The sequence below is a fragment of the Scyliorhinus torazame genome, chromosome 3 (genome assembly GCF_047496885.1).
Source record: "Scyliorhinus torazame isolate Kashiwa2021f chromosome 3, sScyTor2.1, whole genome shotgun sequence".
Lineage (NCBI taxonomy): Eukaryota > Metazoa > Chordata > Chondrichthyes > Carcharhiniformes > Scyliorhinidae > Scyliorhinus > Scyliorhinus torazame.
Genome location: NC_092709.1, coordinates 154,073 through 173,118, shown reverse-complemented (window position 1 = coordinate 173,118; position 19,046 = coordinate 154,073). Strand labels below are relative to the sequence as shown.

General features: G+C 48.1%; 1 protein-coding gene across 2 annotated transcripts in view; it reads left to right on the top strand.

Annotated features, from left to right (window-relative positions):
* Positions 1-19,046, top strand: part of srp72 (signal recognition particle 72) — a 171,053-nt gene that overhangs the window by 150,212 nt on the left and 1,795 nt on the right. For both annotated transcript variants that reach the window (XM_072495169.1, XM_072495170.1), the window contains exon 18: positions 13,640-13,799. In XM_072495169.1, the coding sequence (XP_072351270.1) occupies positions 13,640-13,799 (160 nt within the window). The remainder of the gene's footprint in view (positions 1-13,639; positions 13,800-19,046) is intronic.

The following is a 19,046-nucleotide window of genomic DNA, read 5'->3' as shown; positions in this document are numbered from 1 at the left end:
TCCCAAACTCACTCTTGGTTCTGTCTCACTCTGCCTTGTTACCTCTTGACTCGACCACTCCTAGCTGGTCTCCCACCTTCTGAGCTCCATAATTTGATAGTATCCAAAATTCAGTCACCTGTTATGGGGCAAGGTGTTTTCAGAACCCCAAAATGTATCATGGAGTTCAACCAACCTCCCCCTTTAATGCTATTGTTGCTTTTCCGAGCACACGGCTTGTTCCCTAGGAGTGGGATTACAATTATGGACACATGGGTTTTTAAACACAAAACAATTTTTATTCCATGAACTCAACTTAACCTCTTAAATAAACATTGGACCTCTTAACACCCCTTACTTCAAAGATAACCCCGAAAATATTACAACACTAAATAATCCTTCAGTTATTCCTTTCAACATCCATGAGACTTAACACCTTTAAACAGAAACACATCAGGTTAAAGGCTTTACTATTGAGTTTAAATCACCCAAATGATCCAGAGATAGTCTTTCATGGCAGAGATCACAGCAGATCCAGCTCACTGCAAACATAGACACACACCCAAGCTCTTTTCAAACTGAAACTAAACTGCAAAATGGCTGAACTAAAACCAAGCTCCACATCACTGCATTTCTTAAAGATACATTGCTTAAACATCCATATCTTAAAGGTACCCTCACATGACACCTCCCCCAAGAAAAAATAAATAAACCATCAACTTCAAGATGGTTTCATTTTTTCACTTTTGCACCATCCACTAAGAAATGCACACAGTAAAAATACTTTTTTGTTTAAAAAAAAAAACAACACACACAAATAGGCATAATAATATAGTCCATTTTTCTTTGTTCTTCTTCCTCCAACCGAAATCCTTCTCGATTGACAGTCTCTTTGAACAAAGTCTCTGCACTATCCACCCATTCCTCTACTCCTCGGCATTTCTCTTTAGAATCAGATACTTTAGTTAAATCTGACCACAGAGCCCCTTGCAATTCTCCAATACAGGAACATTGGTTACCACAGCTTTCAGTCAGTCAAATGCCTGTTGAAAGTCCGCTGTCCATTGAAATTTTTGACGTTTCTTTAGCAAGTCCATCAGTGGAGCAACCACGCTACAAATCTTTTGCACAAAGGGTCGATCAAATTCACTCATGCCAAGAGATTGCATTATTTCCCTTCGTCTTGAAGGTATCGGAAACTCCGCAAGGAAAGTGATTCGGGCTTCTCCAAATTCACTTTCGGCTAGGTTCATCACCAAACCTGCCGCCTGAAGTCGATCGAAGAACTCCATACGATGTTTTAAATGTTCTTTCCATGTCTGGAAGTTGTACATAAAAGCAGATTGTCCCAATTTCTCAATGCAATCCTTCAAACGCGGGATAGGATAAGAGTCCGTTCTTGTAACTGCATTTATCTTTCGATAGTCCACACACACCTGTTGGGTACCGTCTGGTTTAGGTACCATCACTATGGGTGAGCTCCATTGGTTGCAACCCACTTCAATTGTGCCATTTTTAAGCATACTCTCAACCTCTTTGTTAACCTGTGCCAATTTTAACGGGTTAAGTCTATATGGATGTTGTTTGATCGGAACAGCATTTCCCACATCTACATCATGTATATCCATTTTAGTACTTCCCAATTTATCTCTACAAACTTGCCCATGTGATATCAATGACTCTTTCAGGTCAGTTAGTTTTTCCTCTGGAAGGTACCTTAACAATTCATCCCAACTTTTGAGAACATCCTCATTTTCCAATTTAATTTGAGGTATGTCAAACTCACAGTCATCTGGATTTGGTTTGTCACTTTGAGTTAGAATCATTAAAACCTCCTTTTTCTCTCCTTCCCTTTCAAAGTACCTTTGAAGCATATTCACATGACACTCGGTGAGTCTTCCTTCTATCTTGGGTTTTTAAACCACATAATTCACCTCACTCAATTTCCTTTCAATCTGATACGGCTCACAAAACCTAGCTTATAAAGGCTCACCTACCACTGGTAACAACACTAAAACTTTATCCCCACTGGCAAAACTACGAACGTTGGATTTCTTGTCCGCTACCCATTTCATCACATTTTGTGCAACTTTCAAATGTTGTCTTGCCAATTCACCAGCTCTATTTAATCGTTCCCTAAAATTTGACACGTAATCCAATAGCGTAATTTCCGATTTCTCACCCACCAATTTTTTCTTAATCAGTTTAAGTGGTCCTCTTACCTCATGACCAAAAATTAGTTCCAAAGGTAGACTCATTAGGTGCATCCCTAATTGCAAACAATACGAATGGAATTCCTTTATCCCAGTCCTCTGGATAAACTTGACAATACGCCCTCAACATTGTCTTTAATGTCTGATGCCACCTTTCTAACGCTCCCTGCGATTCTGGATGGTATGCAGTTGATTTAAATAGTTTTATTCCGAAGCTATCCATAACTTCTTTGAATAACTGAAGTAAAATTTGATCCTTGATCCGATTGAATTTCTGTGGGTAGTCCATATCTAGTAAAGAATTTAAGTAACTCCTCCACAATCCTTTTAGCTGTAATATTACGTACTGGAATGGCCTCTGGAAACCTAGTAGACACATCCATTATAGTCAAAAGATTTTGCTTCCCACTTTTTGTTTAGGAAGTGGTCCTACACAATCGATTAGGACCCTTGTAAAAGGTTCCTCAAATGCTGGAATGGGTATTAAGGGCGCTGGTTTTATCACTGCTTGAGGTTTTCCTATCACTTGACATGATTGACAAAATTTAACTACATCTTTATGTAGTCCAGGCCAATAAAAATGTTTCTGGATTTTAGCTTGAGTTTTCCTTATTCCCAAATGACCTCCCACTGGTACCTCATGTGCAACTCACAACACCCCCTTTCTATACCCTACCGGCAATACTACTTGATGAACTTCTGCCCACTTTTCATTCGCCTGCATATGTACAGGTCTCCATTTTCTCATCAAGCCATCACTTTTATGGTAAGAACACTCTGGTATACTCTCAGATTCCTCTTCCGTATATGCTTTCTGATATATCCGTTTTATTTCTACATCTTTCTGTTGTAACTCCGCCAATTTTCCTGAGCTAAAAATATGCGCCTCATCCTCCACCTGTTCTTGTTCTTTTTCAACCATCTGATCGTTTCTGATAATTGCACTTCAACTTCATCTTCACTCTTTGATTTCTCCTCTTGTCTTAACCTGTGACTTTGCAACCTTGTTACTCCATAATCCGGAAATATCCCAGGATATTCGACCTTCAACACTTCAGTTGTCTGATTTTCCACTGGCTTATCAACCACAGTAGGTATCACTCCCATCTGCGATCCAGCTATATCATTACCCAAGATAAACTGTATTCCTGGACAAGATAGTTTCTCTATTACTCCTACTACCACTTCACTCTTCACTGGACTTTCCAACCTTACCTTATATAATGGAACGCTACTCCTCTCACCCTGAATTCCACATATCACCACCTTTTCTGGCAACATTCTTCCCAAATTACATAATTCCTCATCTCTTACCATTAAAGATTGACTAGCCCCTGTATCTCTCAAAATTGTGATTTCTTTACCTGCTCCTCCTGATACACATGAGTAAACTTTACCCACACAAGTAAATTCTTTAAAGACATCTGGCACCTTCTTAACAATTACTTCTTGAACAGGCTGTACAATCGTTTGCACCTCCTTCGCTTCCTTTGGGCTTTCCTTCACCACTCTAACAAATCCCACTGTCTTATCCTGTTTTACCACATCATCCTTCCCAGTGCTTTTTTTCAACCACCAACACTGTGACTTTACATATGGCCTAGTTTATTACAGTGAAAACATTTGAAAATTTTCATCTCTTTTCCAACCTGGATTTCTTTTTTAATCTGAAGTGCACTCTCTTTATTGTCTCCCATCAGATCACCTTTACCTTTACCACTTGAGTATTTCTCATGTCCCCAGTTTCTATCCCTCACCGGCTGAAACTGATGTTGGAAACCAATCTTTGATTTATGAACTAATTCATAATCGTCTGCCATTTCTGCTGTCAACATCGCAGTTTTAACCCTCTGTTCTTCCACATGAGTTCTCACTACATCAGGAATTGAATTTTTAAACTCCTCCAAAAGTATAATTTCTCCGAGAGCTTCATACGTTTGATCTATTTTCAAAGCCCTTATCCACCTATCAGAATTACTCTGTTTGAGCCTTTCAAACTCCATGTATGTTTGACCAAATTCTTTCCTTAAATTTCTAAACCTTTGTCTGTAAGCTTCAGGCACTAGCTCATATGCACTTAAGATGGATTTCTTCACCTCCTCATACGTTCCAGATACCTCCTCCGGTAGTGATGCAAACACTTCTCTAGCTCTCAGTAATACCCATATGTCCTGTGGCCATTTAATTTGTTTAGCTACCTTCTCAAATGAAATGAAAAAGGCTTCCACTTCCTTCTCGTCAAACCTCAGCAATGCTTGGACATATTTAAATAGATTCCCACCAAGCCTTCTACTATTACGCTCTTTCTCACTATCCTCCAACTGTACATTTCCCTTTACGTCTGCCAATTTTAACTGACTGTCATGTTTCATGGCCATTTTCTGAAGTTCAAACTCCCTCTCTTTATCTTTTTCCCTGATCTGTATCTCCCTTTTTCTTTTTGTTCTGCTAGGGCTATTCTTTCTTTTCTCCTTTCTTCTCTCTCCTTTTCTTTTTCCTCTCTCTCTCTTTCTTTTTCCTCTCTCTCACTCTTGTATTCCAGCCGCTTTAATTCTTTCTCATGTTCCATTTGTTTAATTTGCAACTGAATTTTTGCCATTTCCAATGAGTCAAACTATCTCAGGCAACTTTAAATGCTTAACCACCGCCATAATTACCTCATCTTTTCACATTTTGTCAGGTAATGTTAACTGCAATGTTTTTGCCAGACCCAACAGTCTGCGTTTAGTCTCTGTCCATAAGGTACTGCGTGTGACAGTCTCCACCCCAAAATGCTTCGGAGCCTCTGAAAGAGCCATTGTCCACAACACACTTAAACTAAAATACCACACCGGAAAAGCAACAATCCTTCACTGTCTTTAAGTTCACAAAAGCCAATCCAATAGATAGACTTTTATCCCCCTCAAGCCCCCAATTGTTATGGGGCGAGGTTTTCGGAACCCTAAAATGTATCATGAAGTTCAACCAACCTCCCCCTTTAATGCTATTGTTGCTTTTCCGAGCACACGGCTTGTTCCCTAGGTGTGGGATTACTATTATGGACACGTGGTTTTTAAAAAAATATATATTTTATTCAAATTTTTCGGTCAAACAAAGACAGTACAAAATTTTCCCCTTTTGCAACTTTAAAACAATATAAATAATGATGATGACTGTTTTTTTTAAAAGAATAAATAATATATTAACTAGACGGCAACTGCCAGCAACAAAAATAAAAACTAGCCAATATCCAAAATAATAAAGTCACAAAAACCAATATAAATAACTCATATACAAACACCTGTACAAAACCCCTGAGGGCCTGGATGGGCCCTCCCCTTCCCCCCCCCCTCCCCCCCCCCCCCCCTGAGTTGCTGCTGCTACCTTTCCCATTTCCCTTATCGTTCTGCGAGATACTCGAGGAACGGTTGCCACCGCCTGGTGAACCCTTGAGCCGAACCTCTTAGTGCGTATTTTATCCGCTCCAGTTTTATAAACCCCACCATGTCATTTATCCAGGCCTCCACGCCCGGGGGTTTAGCTTCTTTCCACATAAGTAATATCCTTCGCCGGGCTACTAGGGACGCAAAGGCTAAAACATCAGCCTCTCACGCCTCCTGCACTCCCGGCTCGTCCGCAACCCCAAATATCGCCAACCCCCAGCCTGGCTCGACCCGGACCCCCACCACCCTTGAAAGCACATTCGCCACCCCCACCCAGAACCCATGCAGTACCGGGCATGACCAAAACATGTGGGTGTGGTTCGCTGGGCTTCCCGCGCATCTCCCGCACCTATCCTCCACTCCAAAAAATCTACTTAACCTTGCTCCAGTCATGTGCGTCCAGTCATGTGCGCCCTATGTAGAACCTTGAATTGTATCAGGCTGAGCCTGGCGCATGAGGACGAAGAGTTTACTCTACTTAAGGCATCTGCCCACAGCCCCTCCTCAATCTCTTCCCCTAGCTCCTCTTCCCATTTTCCCTACAGCTCCTCCACCATCGAGACGTCTCCCCCTCGTCTCTCATTTCTCTGTATATATCTGACACCCTACCATCCCCCACCCATGGCCCCGAAATCACTCTGTCCTGAATCTCTTGCGCCGGGAGCCGCGGAAATTCCCTCACCTGTTGCCTCGCAAAAGCCCTCAGTTGCATATAGCGAAATGCATTCCCCGGTGGCAACCCATATTTTTCTGTCAGTGCTCCCAGACTCGCAAACGTCCCGCCGAGGAACAAATCCTTCAATTTCACAATCCCTGCTCTCTGCCAAGCTTTAAAACTCCCATCTATCTTCCCCGGGACGAACCTGTGGTTGTTCCTTATCGGGGACCTCACCGAGGCACCCGTCACTCCCTTATGCCGTCTCCACTGCCCCCAAATTTTCAGCGTTGCCACCACCACTGGACTTGTGGTGTATTTCTTCGGGGAGAACGGTAAAGGCGCCGTCGCTAATGCTTTTAGGCTGGTTCCCCTACAGAACGCCATCTCTAGTCTTTTCCACGCTGCTCCCTCCCCTTCCCCCATCCACTTGCATACCATTGATATGTTGGCGGCCCAATAATAGTCACTTAAACACGGCAGTGCCAGTCCCCCCCTATCCCGACTACGCTGCAGGAACCCCCTCTTCACTCTTGGGGTCTTCCCAGCCCACACAAAACTCATAATGCTCTTATCCACTTTCTTGAAAAAGGCCTTTGTAATCATCACAGGGAGGCACTGGAACACAAAAAGAAACCGCGGAAGGACCACCATTTTAACCGCCTGCACCCTACCCGCCAGTGACAGGGGCACCATGTCCCATCTCCTAAAGTCCTCTTCCATCTGCTCCACCAATCTTACTAAATTAAGCTTATGCAAGGTTCCCCAGTTCCTGGCCATCTGGATCCCTAGGTACCGAAAATCCCTTGTTACTCTCCTCAACGGCAAATCATCTATTCCCCTGCCCTGTTCCCCAGGGTGCATCACAAACAGCTCACTCTTCCCCATATTCAATTTATATCCTGAAAATTCCCCAAACTCCCTGAGTGTCTGCATTATCTCGGGCATCCCCTCCTCTGGGTCCGCGACATACAACAAATCATCCGCGATATTGACACCCGGTGCTCTTCTCCTCCCCTAAGTACTCCCCTCCACTTCCTAGAGCCCCTCAGCGCTATGGCCAGTGGCTCAATTGCCAACGCAAACAGTAACGGGGACAGAGGACATCCCTGTCTTGTCCCTCTGTATAGACGGAAGTGGTCAGATCTCTTGCCTATTTGTAATCACACTTGCCACCGGGGCCCTGTATAGAAGCTGAACCCATCCAATAAACCCCTCTCCAAATCCAAATCTCCTCAGTACTTCCCACAGGTAATCCCACTCCACTCTGTCAAATGCTTTCTCTGCATCCATCGCCACCGCTATCTCCGCCTCCCCCTCTGGCGGGGGCATCATCATCACCCCCAACAGCCTCCGTATGTTAGTGTTCAATTGTCTCCCCTTAACAAACCCCGTTTGACCCTCGTGAACCACCCCCGGGACACAATCCTCCATCCTCGTCGCCATCACCTTGGCCAGAAGCTTGGCATCTACATTCAGGAGGGAGATAGGCCTGTAAGACCCGCACTGCAGCGGGTCTTTGTCCCTTTTCAAGAGCAGCGATATCGTCGCCTCCGACATCGTCAGGGGCAACGTCCCCCTTTCCTTGGCCTCATTAAAGGTTCTCGTCAGAAGCGGGGCCAGCAGGTCCACGTATTTCCTATAAAATTCCACCGGGAACCCATCCGGTCCCGGGGCCTTCCCTGCCTGCATGCTCCCAATCCCTTTTACCACCACCTCCACCTCAATCTGTGCTCCCAGTCCTGTCCTCTCCTGCTCCTCAACCTTCGGGAATTCCAACTGGTCTAGGAAGTGCATCATTCCCTCCTTCCCTTCCGGGGGCTGAGCCTTATACAGCCTCTCATAAAATGCCTTAAACACCCCGTTCACCCTCTCCGCTCCCCGTTCCATCTCACCCTCCTCGTCCCTAACCCATCCAATCTCCCTCGCCGCCCCCCTCTTCCTCAGTTGTTGGGCCAGTAACCGGCTCGCCTTCTCTCCGTACTCATACTGCACTCCCTGTGCCTTCCTCCATTGTGCCTCCGCCTTGCCCGTGGTCAACAAATCAAATTCCGTGTGCAACCTTCGTCTTTCCCTGTATAGTCCTTCATCCGGGGCCACCGCATACTGCCTATCCACCCTCAAAATTTCTCTCAACAATCTCTCCCTCTCTTTGCTCTCTTGTTTCCCCTTATGGGCCCTTATGGAAATCAGTTCCCCTCTGACCACCGCCTTCAGTGCTTCCCAGACCACTCCCACCTGAACCTCTCCACCATCATTAATCTCCAGATACCTTTCGATAAATCTCCTTACCCTTACACACACACCTTCGTCCGCCAACAATCCCATATCTAATCTCCACAGTGGGTGCTGTTCCTTTTCCTCTCCTACTTCCAGATCTACCCAATGTGGGGCATGGTCCGAAATGGCTATAGCCGAGTACTCCGTCCCGGCCACCTTCGGGATCAGCGCCCTTCCCAGGACAAAGAAGTCTATCCAAGAATACACCTTGTTGACATGGGAGAAGAAGGAGAACTCTTTACTCCTAGGCCTAGTAAATCTCCAGGGATCCACTCCTCCTATCTGCTCCATGTAGTCCCTAAGCACCTTGGCCGCTGCTGGCCTCCTCCCGGTCCTAGACCTGGACCGGTCCAGCCCTGGATCCAGCACCGTGTTGAAGTCTCCCCCATTACCAACTTTCCCGCCTCCAGGTCCGGGATACGCCCCAGCATACGCTTCATGAAGTTGGCATCATCCCAGTTCGGGGCATATACGTTCACCAGAACCACCGCCTCACCTTGCAATCTGCCACTCACCATCACGTATCTACCCCCACTGTCCGCCACTATGGTCCACGCCTCAAACAATACCCGTTTCCCCACTAATATTGCCACCCCTCTATTTTTTGCATCCAAGCCCGAGTGAAATACCTGTCCCACCCATCCTTTTCGTAATCTGACCTGATCCGCCAGTTTCAGATGCGTCTCTTGCAGCATGACTACATCTGCCTTTAATTTCTTTAGGTGTACAAGTACCCTTGCCCTCTTAATCGGCCCATTCAGCCCTCTCACGTTCCACGTGATCAACGGGTTGGGGGGGCTCTTTACCCCCCCCCCCCCCCCCCCCCTCGTCGACTAGCCATCCCCTTTTTTGGACCAGCTCCTCACCCGGTTCCCACGCACCCACTTGTCCCCCCCAACGGTGTCCTCCCGTCCCGACCATCCCATCCCGTAGCAGCTCCCCCTTCCCCTTAACAGCAGCAACTCAGTTACTCCCCCCCCTGCTAGATCTCCCTCTAGCGTGATTGCTCCCCCCATGTTGCTTCCAGAAGTCAGCAAAATCTGGCTGACCTCGGCTTCCCCCGTTTATCCTCAGCCTCCCATTGTGTAAGGCTCCCTCCTTCCTGTGCCCCCTTTTCCCACCACCATTACCATAGCGTGGGAGCAAAGCCCGCCCTTCCCACTCGGCCCCGCCCCTAATGGCGCAGCTTCCTCTCTCCTTCCCCCTCTCCTTCCCCACCGGCGCCCACAGTTCACCATACCCCCCCCCCCCCATCGAGGGGAAAGAGAAAATGTCTCTTCCCCCCCCCCCCCCTTCCGATTCCCAGTCCCACGCAATCACACCACTACTTTATTACAAAAGTTCTTTCTCTCTCCAGTCTAGTCCAGCTTCTCCTCTTCAATGAATGTCCACGCCTCTTCTGCCGTCTCGAAGTTTCCCTTGATGTGTAACCCACAGTCTCGCCGGCTGCAGCATACCAAATTTAACTTTCTTTCTATGGAGCACCGCCTTGGCCCGATTGAAACTCGCCCTCCTTCTCGCCACCTCCACACTCCAATCCTGGTACACGCGGATCACCGCGTTCTCCCACCTGCAGCTCCGTGTCTTTTTCACCCATCTCAGGACCATCTCCCTGTCTTTATAGCGGTGAAACCTCACCACTATAGCTCGAGGTATTTCTCCCGCCTTCGGTCTTCTCGCAAGGACTCAATATGCTCCCTCCACTTCCAAGGGGCCCGTTGGGGCCTCCGGTCCCATTAAGGAATGAAGCATCGTGCTCACATATGCCCCGATGTCCGCTCCCTCTGCACCTTCGGGAAGGCCCAAAACTCTTAGGTTCTTCCTCCTCGAGCTATTTTCCAGGGCTTCTAGCCTCTCCATACACCTCTTAGGCAGTGCCTCGTGTGTCTCTGTCTTCACCACCAGGCCCTGTATTTCGTCCTCATTTTCGGCAGCCTTTGCTTTCACGCCACGAAGCTCCAATTCTTGGGTCTTCTGCGCCTCCTTTAGCCCCTCAATCGCCTGCAGCATCGGGACCAGCACCTCCTTCTTTAGCTCCTCAACACATCTCCGAAGGAACTCTTGCTGTTCTGGGCCCCATACCAAACGGCCTCCCTCCGCCGCCATCTTGCTTCGTGCTTCCCTTCCTTGCCGCTGCTCCAGAGGATCCTCTGCAATCCGGCCACTATTATCGCCTTTCTCCATGTTCATCCGGGGGGATTCCCTTCTGTTTCATCGCACAATGGGTTTAGCCGTCAAAAATTGCCGTTGGGGCTCCCAATAAGAGCCCAAAAGTCCGTTCAAACGGGAGGTGCCGAAACGTGCGACCTAGCTGGTCATCGCCGCACCCGGAAGTCTCGACACGTGGGTTTTTAAACACAAAACAATTTTTATTCCATGAACTCAACTTAACCTCTTAAATAAACATTGGACCTCTTAACACCCCTTACTTCAAAGATAACCCCGAAAATATCACAACACTAAATAATCCTTCAGTTATTCCTTTCAACATCCGTGAGACTTAACACCTTTAAACAGAAACACATCAGGTTAAAGGCTTTACTATTATGAGTTTAAATCACCCAAATGATCCAGAGATAGTCTTACATGGCAGAGATCACAGCAGATCCAGCTCACTGCAAACACACACACACCCAAGCTCTTTTCAAACTGAAACTAAACTGCAAAATGGCTGAACTAAAACCAAGCTCCACCCACACTCTGACATCACTGCATTTCTTAAAGGCACATTGCTTAAACATCCATTTCTTAAAGGTACCCTCACATAACACACCCCGTCTTAATTTGCAACAAATGCCGTTCCCGTATCACTCCTGTGCTTGCTGACTTACCAGGCAACTAATGTCTTGTCTTTAAAATTCTCAACGTTAACTTTAAATCCTTCCATTGCCTCGCCCCTCTCATCTCTTTCATTTCCTACAGCCCCACAATCCTCCAAGATATCTGCTTGCCTCTAATTAGCCTCTTGTGTATTCCCAATTCTAATTGTTCCACCATTAGTGGCTGGATCCCAGTCTCTGAGGCTGAAGCTTTGAAATTCCTTCCCTACCCCTCTCTTCCTCACTCTCTTTCTTTAAGGCAATCTTCAAAACTCTTTGTCCAAGCTTTTCTAGCCTAATATTTCTTTGTGGGCTGGCATCATACTTTGTTTTTTAATGTTCCTGTACAGCACCTTGGGACATTTCACATGTTAGATAAAGATAGATAGCTTTTTGAAGAATAAAGGGATTAAGGGTTATGGTGTTCGGGCCGGAAAGTGGAGCTGAGTCCACAAAATATCAGCCATGATCTCATTGAATGGTGGAGCAGGCTCGAGGGGCCAGATGGCCTACTCCTGCTCCAAGTTCTTATGTTATAGAAACTGTATCACAGCATTTGGAAAGCAGAGCGTAATCAGATAAAGTCTGATTTACGAAAGGAAAATAATGCGTGACAAATCTACTAGAATTCTTTGAAGATGTGACGAGTAGAGTTGACTAGGGAGAACCGGTGAATGTGGTTTATTTAGACTTTCAGAAGGCTTTTGACAAGGTCCCACATATCAGATTAATATGTAAAGTTACAGCGCATGGGATTGTGAAATAGATATGATGTGGAGATGCCGCATTTGGACTGGGGTGGGCAAAATAAGAAGTTTTACAACACCAGGTTAAAGTCCAACAGGTTTATTTCAAATCACTAACTTTCAGAGCACTGCTCCTTCCTCAGGTGATTCACCTTCATTCACCTGAGGAAGGTGCAGCGCTCCGAAAGCTAGTGATGCAAAACAAACCTGTTGGACTTTAACCCTGGGATTGAAATGGATAGAAAGCTGGTTAGCAGACCGGAAGTAAAAAATTGGAATAAATGGGTCTTTTTCTGATTGGCAGGGATCTGTGCTAGGACCCCAACTGTTCACGTTATATATTAATGATTTGGACACAGGAACTAAATGTACTATCTCCAAATTTGCAGATGGTACAAAGTTGGGTGGGAGGGGTGAGCTGTGAGGAGGATGCAGAGATGCTTCAGGATTTGGACAGGCTGAGTGAGTGGGCACATGCATGGAAGATGCAGTATAATGAAAATAAAAACTGCTTATTGTCACAAGTAGGCTTCAATGAAGTTACTGTGAAAAGCCCCTAGTCGCCACATTCCGGCGCCTGTTCGGGGAGGCTGGTACGGGAATTCAACCGTGCTGCTGGCCTGCTTTGGTCTGCTTTCAAAGCCAGCGATTTAGCCCTGTGCATCAGTCACTGAAAGTAAGCTCGCAGGTACAGCCGGCAGTAAAGAAAGGAAATGGTATGTTGGCGTTCACAGCGAGAGGATTTGAGTATAGGAATGAAGATGTTTTACTGCAATTGTATAGGGCATTGGTGAGGCCACACCTGGAGTATTGTGCACAGTTTGGGTGTCCTTATCTGAGGAAGGATGTCCTTGCTGTGGAGGGAGTGCAGTGAAGGTTTACCAGGCTGATTCCTCGGATGCCGACTCCACCATCCGGCCCTCCCGCCTGCTCCACCATCCGCCCCTCCAGCCTTCTCCGCCATTCGGCCCCTCCAGCCTTCTCCGCCATTCGGCCCCTCCAGCCTTCTCCGCCATTCGGCCCCTCCAGCCTTCTCCGCCATTCGGCCCCTCCAGCCTTCTCCGCCATTCGGCCCCTCCAGCCTGCTCCGCCATTCGGCCCCTCCAGCCTGCTCCGCCATTCGGCCCCTCCAGCCTGCTCCGCCATTCGGCCCCTCCAGCCTGCTCCGCCATTCGGCCCCTCCAGCCTGCTCCGCCATTCGGCCCCTCCAGCCTTCTCCGCCATTCGGCCCCTCCAGCCTGCTCCGTCCTTTATGGCGGGCCTGATAGTAACCTCAACACATTCCTGCCTACCCTCGATAACCTTTCTTCCCTTTGCTTATCAAGAATTGATCTATTTCCGTCTTAAATATATTCAAAGACTCTGTCTCCACCGCTTTTTGAGGAGGAAATTTCCAAATCCTCATGACCCGTAGAGAAGAAAATTCTCATCATCTCTGTCTCAAATGGGTGAGCCCTAAAGATTCCACTTTGAACTGAGCCAATATCCATCATGTGTCATTGGTTTGTTTATCTTTATTGCGTAGGTAAACTGCCCAAAAATTATGACGCTAAAGTGCCTCCAGATCCAGAGCGATGGCTTCCCATGCGGGAACGTTCATACTATCGTGGGAGAAAGAAGGGGAAGAAGAAGGAACCAATAGGAAAAGGAACTCAAGGAACAACGCTATCTGGAGCAGCGGAACTGTGAGTGTCACTCACTGAGATCTTTACTCACAATGTGCCAATAGTAAAGAATGTTGTACAATGCTTGGCACTGTTCAGAGTATCAGATATAGGGCAAAATTGCCTCCTGATGGGCTTTACAATTCCAGGTTTCTACGGGTATGTAATTATGGCCGATTTCAATCATTCTTTGTTGTTTGGGCAGCACAACCTGTGTTTGAAAACCTTCTGGAGTATCCAGAACCCACAGCCTGTGGATATCCAGAACCCTCAGCCTGTGGATATCCGGAACCCGCAGCCTGTGGATATCCAGAACCTCCAGCCTGTGGATATCCGGAACCCGCAGCCTGTGGATATCCAGAACCCGCAGCCTGTGGATATCCAGAACCCGCAGCCTGTGGATATCCAGAACCCGCAGCCTGTGGATATCCAGAACCCTCAGCCTGTGGATATCCAGAACCCGCAGCCTGTGGATATCCAGAACCCGCAGCCTGTGGATATCCAGAACCCTCAGCGTGTGGATATTCAGAACCCGCAGCCTGTGCATATCCAGAACCCTCAGCCTGTGGATATACAGAACCCGCAGCCTGTGGATATCCAGATCCCTCAGCCTGTGGATATCCAAAACCCGCAGCCTGTGGATATCCAGAACCCGCAGCCTGTGGATATCCAGAACCCGCAACCTTTGGATATCCAGAACCCGCAGCCTGTGGGGTATCCAGAACCCTCAGCCTGTGGATATCCAGAACCCGCAACCTTTGGATATCCAGAACCCGCAGCCTGTGGGGTATCCAGAACCCTCAGCCTGTGGATATCCAGAACCCGCAACCTTTGGATATCCAGAACCCGCAGCCTGTGGATATCCAGAACCCGCAGCCTGTGGATATCCAGAACCCGCAGCCTGTGGATATCCAGAACCCGCAGCCTGTGGATATCCAGAACCCGCAGCCTGTGGATATCCAGAACCCGCAGCCTGAGGATATCCAGAACCCGCAGCCTGTGGATATCCAGAACCCTCAGCCTGTGGATATTCAGAACCCTTAGCCTGTGCATATCCAGAACCCTCAGCCTGTGGATATCCAGAACCCTCAGCCTGTGCATATCCAGAACTGCAACCTTTGGATATCCAGAACCCGCAGCCTGTGCATATCCAGAACCCTCAGCCTGTGGATATCCAGAACTGCAACCTTTGGATATCCAGAACCCTCAGCCTGTGGATATCCAGAACTGCAACCTTTGGATATCCAGAACCCTCAGCCTGTGCATATCCAGAACTGCAACCTTTGGATATCCAGAACCCGCAGCCTGTGCATATCCAGAACCCTCAGCCTGTGGATATCCAGAACCCGCAACCTTTGGATATCCAGAACCCTCAGCCTGTGCATATCCAGAACTGCAACCTTTGGATATCCAGAACCCGCAGCCTGTGGATATCCAGAACCCGCAACCTTTGGATATCCAGAACCCGCAGCCTGTGGATATCCAGAACCCGCAGCCTGTGGATATCCAGAACCCTCAGCCTGTGGATATCCAGAACCCGCAGCCTGTGGATATCCAGAACCCGCAACATTTGGATATCCAGAACCCTCAGCCTGTGCATATCCAGAACCCACAACCTGTGGATATCCAGAACCCGCAGCCTGTGGATATCCAGAACCCGCAACCTTTGGATATCCAGAACCCTCAGCCTGTGGATATCCGGAATCCGCAGCCTGTGGATATCCGGAACACGCAGCCTGTGGATATCCGGAACCCGCAGCCTGTGGATATCCAGAACCCCCAGCCTGTGGGTATCCAGAACCCACAGCCTGTGGGGTATCCAGAACCCACAGCCTGTGGGGTATCCAGAACCCACAGCCTGTGGGGTATCCAGAACCCACAGCCTGTGGGGTATCCAGAACCCACAGCCTGTGGGGTATCCAGAACCCACAGCCTGTGGGGTATCCAGAACCCACAGCCTGTGGATATCCAGAACCCGCAGCCTGTGGATATCCAGAACCCTCAGCCTGTGGATATCCGGAACCCGCAGCCTGTGGATATCCATAACCCTCAGCCTGTGGGTATCCAGAACCCGCAGCCTGTGGATATCCAGAACCCGCAGCCTGTGGCTATCCAGAACCCTCAGCCTGTGGATATCCAGAACCCGCAGCCTGTGGATATCCAGAACCCGCAGCCTGTGGATATCCAGAACCCGCAGCCTGTGGATATCCAGAACCCGCAGCCTGTGGCTATCCAGAACCCTCAGCCTGTGGATATCCAGAACCCGCAGCCTGTGGATATCCAGAACCCGCAGCCTGTGGATATCCAGAACCCGCAGCCTGTGGATATCCAGAACCCCGCAGCCTGTGGGGTATCCAGGGTTTTTGCCCTGACTCAGGCCCAGAGACTTTAGATTCATATCTTCAATAATATGCAAATATCTTGCGTTGCTACTATTACAATCCCAGACCAGACCCCAACAGTAGCTACGATGCTGAACAGAAACCCCAATATTTTATTTTAAAAATTTTAAAGTAAATTTAGAGTGCCCAATTCTTTTTTCAAATTAAGGGGGTATTTATTGTGGCCAATCCACCCACCCTGCATCTCTTTGGGTTGTGGGGTGAGACCCACGCCGACAAGGGGAGAATGTGCAAACTCCACGCGGACAGTGACCCAGAGCCGGGATCGAACCCGGATCCTCAGTGCCGTGAGGCAGCAGTGCTAACCACTGTGCCATCGTGTCACCCCATTTTATTTAAATTTTGTTAGACTATGAGGAAAGGACACCTCGCTTCAGGAGTGATTGCACAAAGAAATAGGGATCTGGTAAATTAAAATAAACTTTATTTCCAACACAGTATTAATTACCTTTGACATCACCAGAAAATAGCTTACAATTACCCCTTAAACAATACTACTCACTTCAGTGAATACAATACCCGTAAACTGCTATCGTTATTCCCATTTAAACAACATGGGGGGAAATTCTGCTCTCAATCCACTGTTAACTACCAATGGCAGATAGGAATTTGTGCTTTGCAGATATGTTCTTTGAGAAAGCGAGATCCTCTTTGACACTGCTTTAAATACAAGATCTGACTCCTGTCAGACCCATGCAGAAACCTTGGCTGTATATCTTCAGAAGATGTTTCTCAGCTTGTTTCAGCTCCCCCTTGTTCTCAGACAAGTCTGCACTGCTTTAAAGACTGTTAATGTCTTTTGACTGAACTGCAGTGAGATCAAACTTTAACCTCTGGACACAGCTTCATTCAGATCAGAACTGAACTGAGCTGCTTTCTGATAACTTGGCTCCACCCAATAATGGCATCATCTTACGAAGCTAAAATCTGGTTAACTCCTCAGGGAATTTCCTTAATCAAAACAAAATTCCATTAGCCCAAGTTCTTTATGATGCTTTAATTGCACCCAAACTTTCAAACTAGAATTTATTTTAAAAACATGCCTGCAGCAGTCACACACACAAGGGGCGGATTCTCCGAAATGGAGGCAGAGTGTCCGCGCCGTCGTGAATGTCGTCGCATTTCACGACGGCGCGAAATGGGCGCGGGCACTACCAATTCTGGCCCCCACAGGGAGCCAGCACGGCGATGGAGCGGTTCACGCCGCTCCAGCCTCCCTTCCCGGCGCGGACTGGGTGCCGCGCCAACCCGCGCATGCGCGGGGGACTTCCTCAACGTGCCGGCCCCAACGCAACATGGCGAGGGGGTTCAGGGGCCGGTCGCGTAACAAAATAGGGCCGGGGCTGGAGAGGCCGCCCACCGATTGGTGGGCCCCGATTGCGGGCCAGACCCCATCGGAGGCCCCCCACGGTGAAGGAGATCCCCCCCCCGCACAGGCCGCCCCCCCGGACCCTGCGTGCAGAGTTCCCGCCGGCTGCGAGCAGGTGTGGACGGCGCCGGCGGGACTCTGCTATTTCCTCGCGGCCGCTCGGCCCATCAAGGCCGGAGAATCGGCAGCCCGGCTGCAGACAGCGGCCCGCGACCGGCTCGCACCAAACACACTGGCGCAAATGGCGCCGATTCTCCGCTCCTCGGAGAATCGTGTGCCGGCGGCACGGTGCGGTTGTGGAGATTCTCCGGCCCGGCGTGGGGTTCGGAGAATCCCGCCCAAGAACCCAGGTTTTTAACCCTTGCTGCACCAAATACCTATAATACAATACATCTGAAATTCTAACATTGATCACAGTTTTGCTTCGAGTTCTTCGGATGAATTCTAAATCCGAACACAGCAGAAGCTCGTCCCAAGCTCAGAAGATTCAAACAAACCAAACCAGCAATTAAGAAACATCAGTAAAAATGGGATTGAATTGTCTGGGAGGGGCTGTTGGGGACGTCCCGAACTCGGGGTCACAGCGTAAGAATAAGGGGTCAGCCATTCAGGACGGAGATGAGGAAGAACTTCTCTCAGAGAGTTGTGAGCTTGTGGTTTCTATATCACAGAAAGCTGGTGGGGCCGGTTCATTGGATATATTCAAGACGGGGCTGGACGTGGCCCTTGTGGTTAAAGAGATTGAGGGGTATGGAGAGAAAGCGGGAGTGGGATACTGAATTTGCATGATCAGCCATGATCATATTGAATGGCAGTGCAGGCTCGAAGGGCCGAATGGCCTCATCCTGCATCTATTTCTATGTTTCTATGATTAAGATGGGCCACATGTGACTTATAGGTCATAACTTAGCTAACAACTCGGTTTTATCAAGTTTTGCTAAATTTGGAAGAGCCGTCCCCACTGGTAAAGCAGCAGCTGATATATTCATACTCAACATTTCAGACCACACAACCAATGTCCTAAAACCCTCTTCCAATGTACCGAGGTATGTCCAATGGCAGGACAGACACAGCGGAGGTGACGGGATAATGTTGGGAAGGAGTAGTCCTGGGAGTCCTCAATATTATCTGTGGACTATGACATCTCATGACATCAAATAAAACATGGGCAAGGAAATCTGCTGATTGCCACTGACCATCAGCTAATTAATCCATGCTCCTCCATATTGAACACCACTTGGAAGTAACACTGTAATATATTTCGAATGGGGACTTCAGTGTCCATTACCAGAGTGCTTTTGGAACACCCTTACTGACCACGCTGGCTGAATCTTGAGGAACAGTTTTGCCAGACCGAGCCTGCAGGTAGGTAGAACTAACTCAAGCCAAATACCAACTTGACCTCGCCCCTCGCCAACCTACCTGTCGCAGTCCAGGACAATATTGGTACAAGTGATCAGAGTACAATACTTGTGGAGATGATGTCCTGGCCTCACA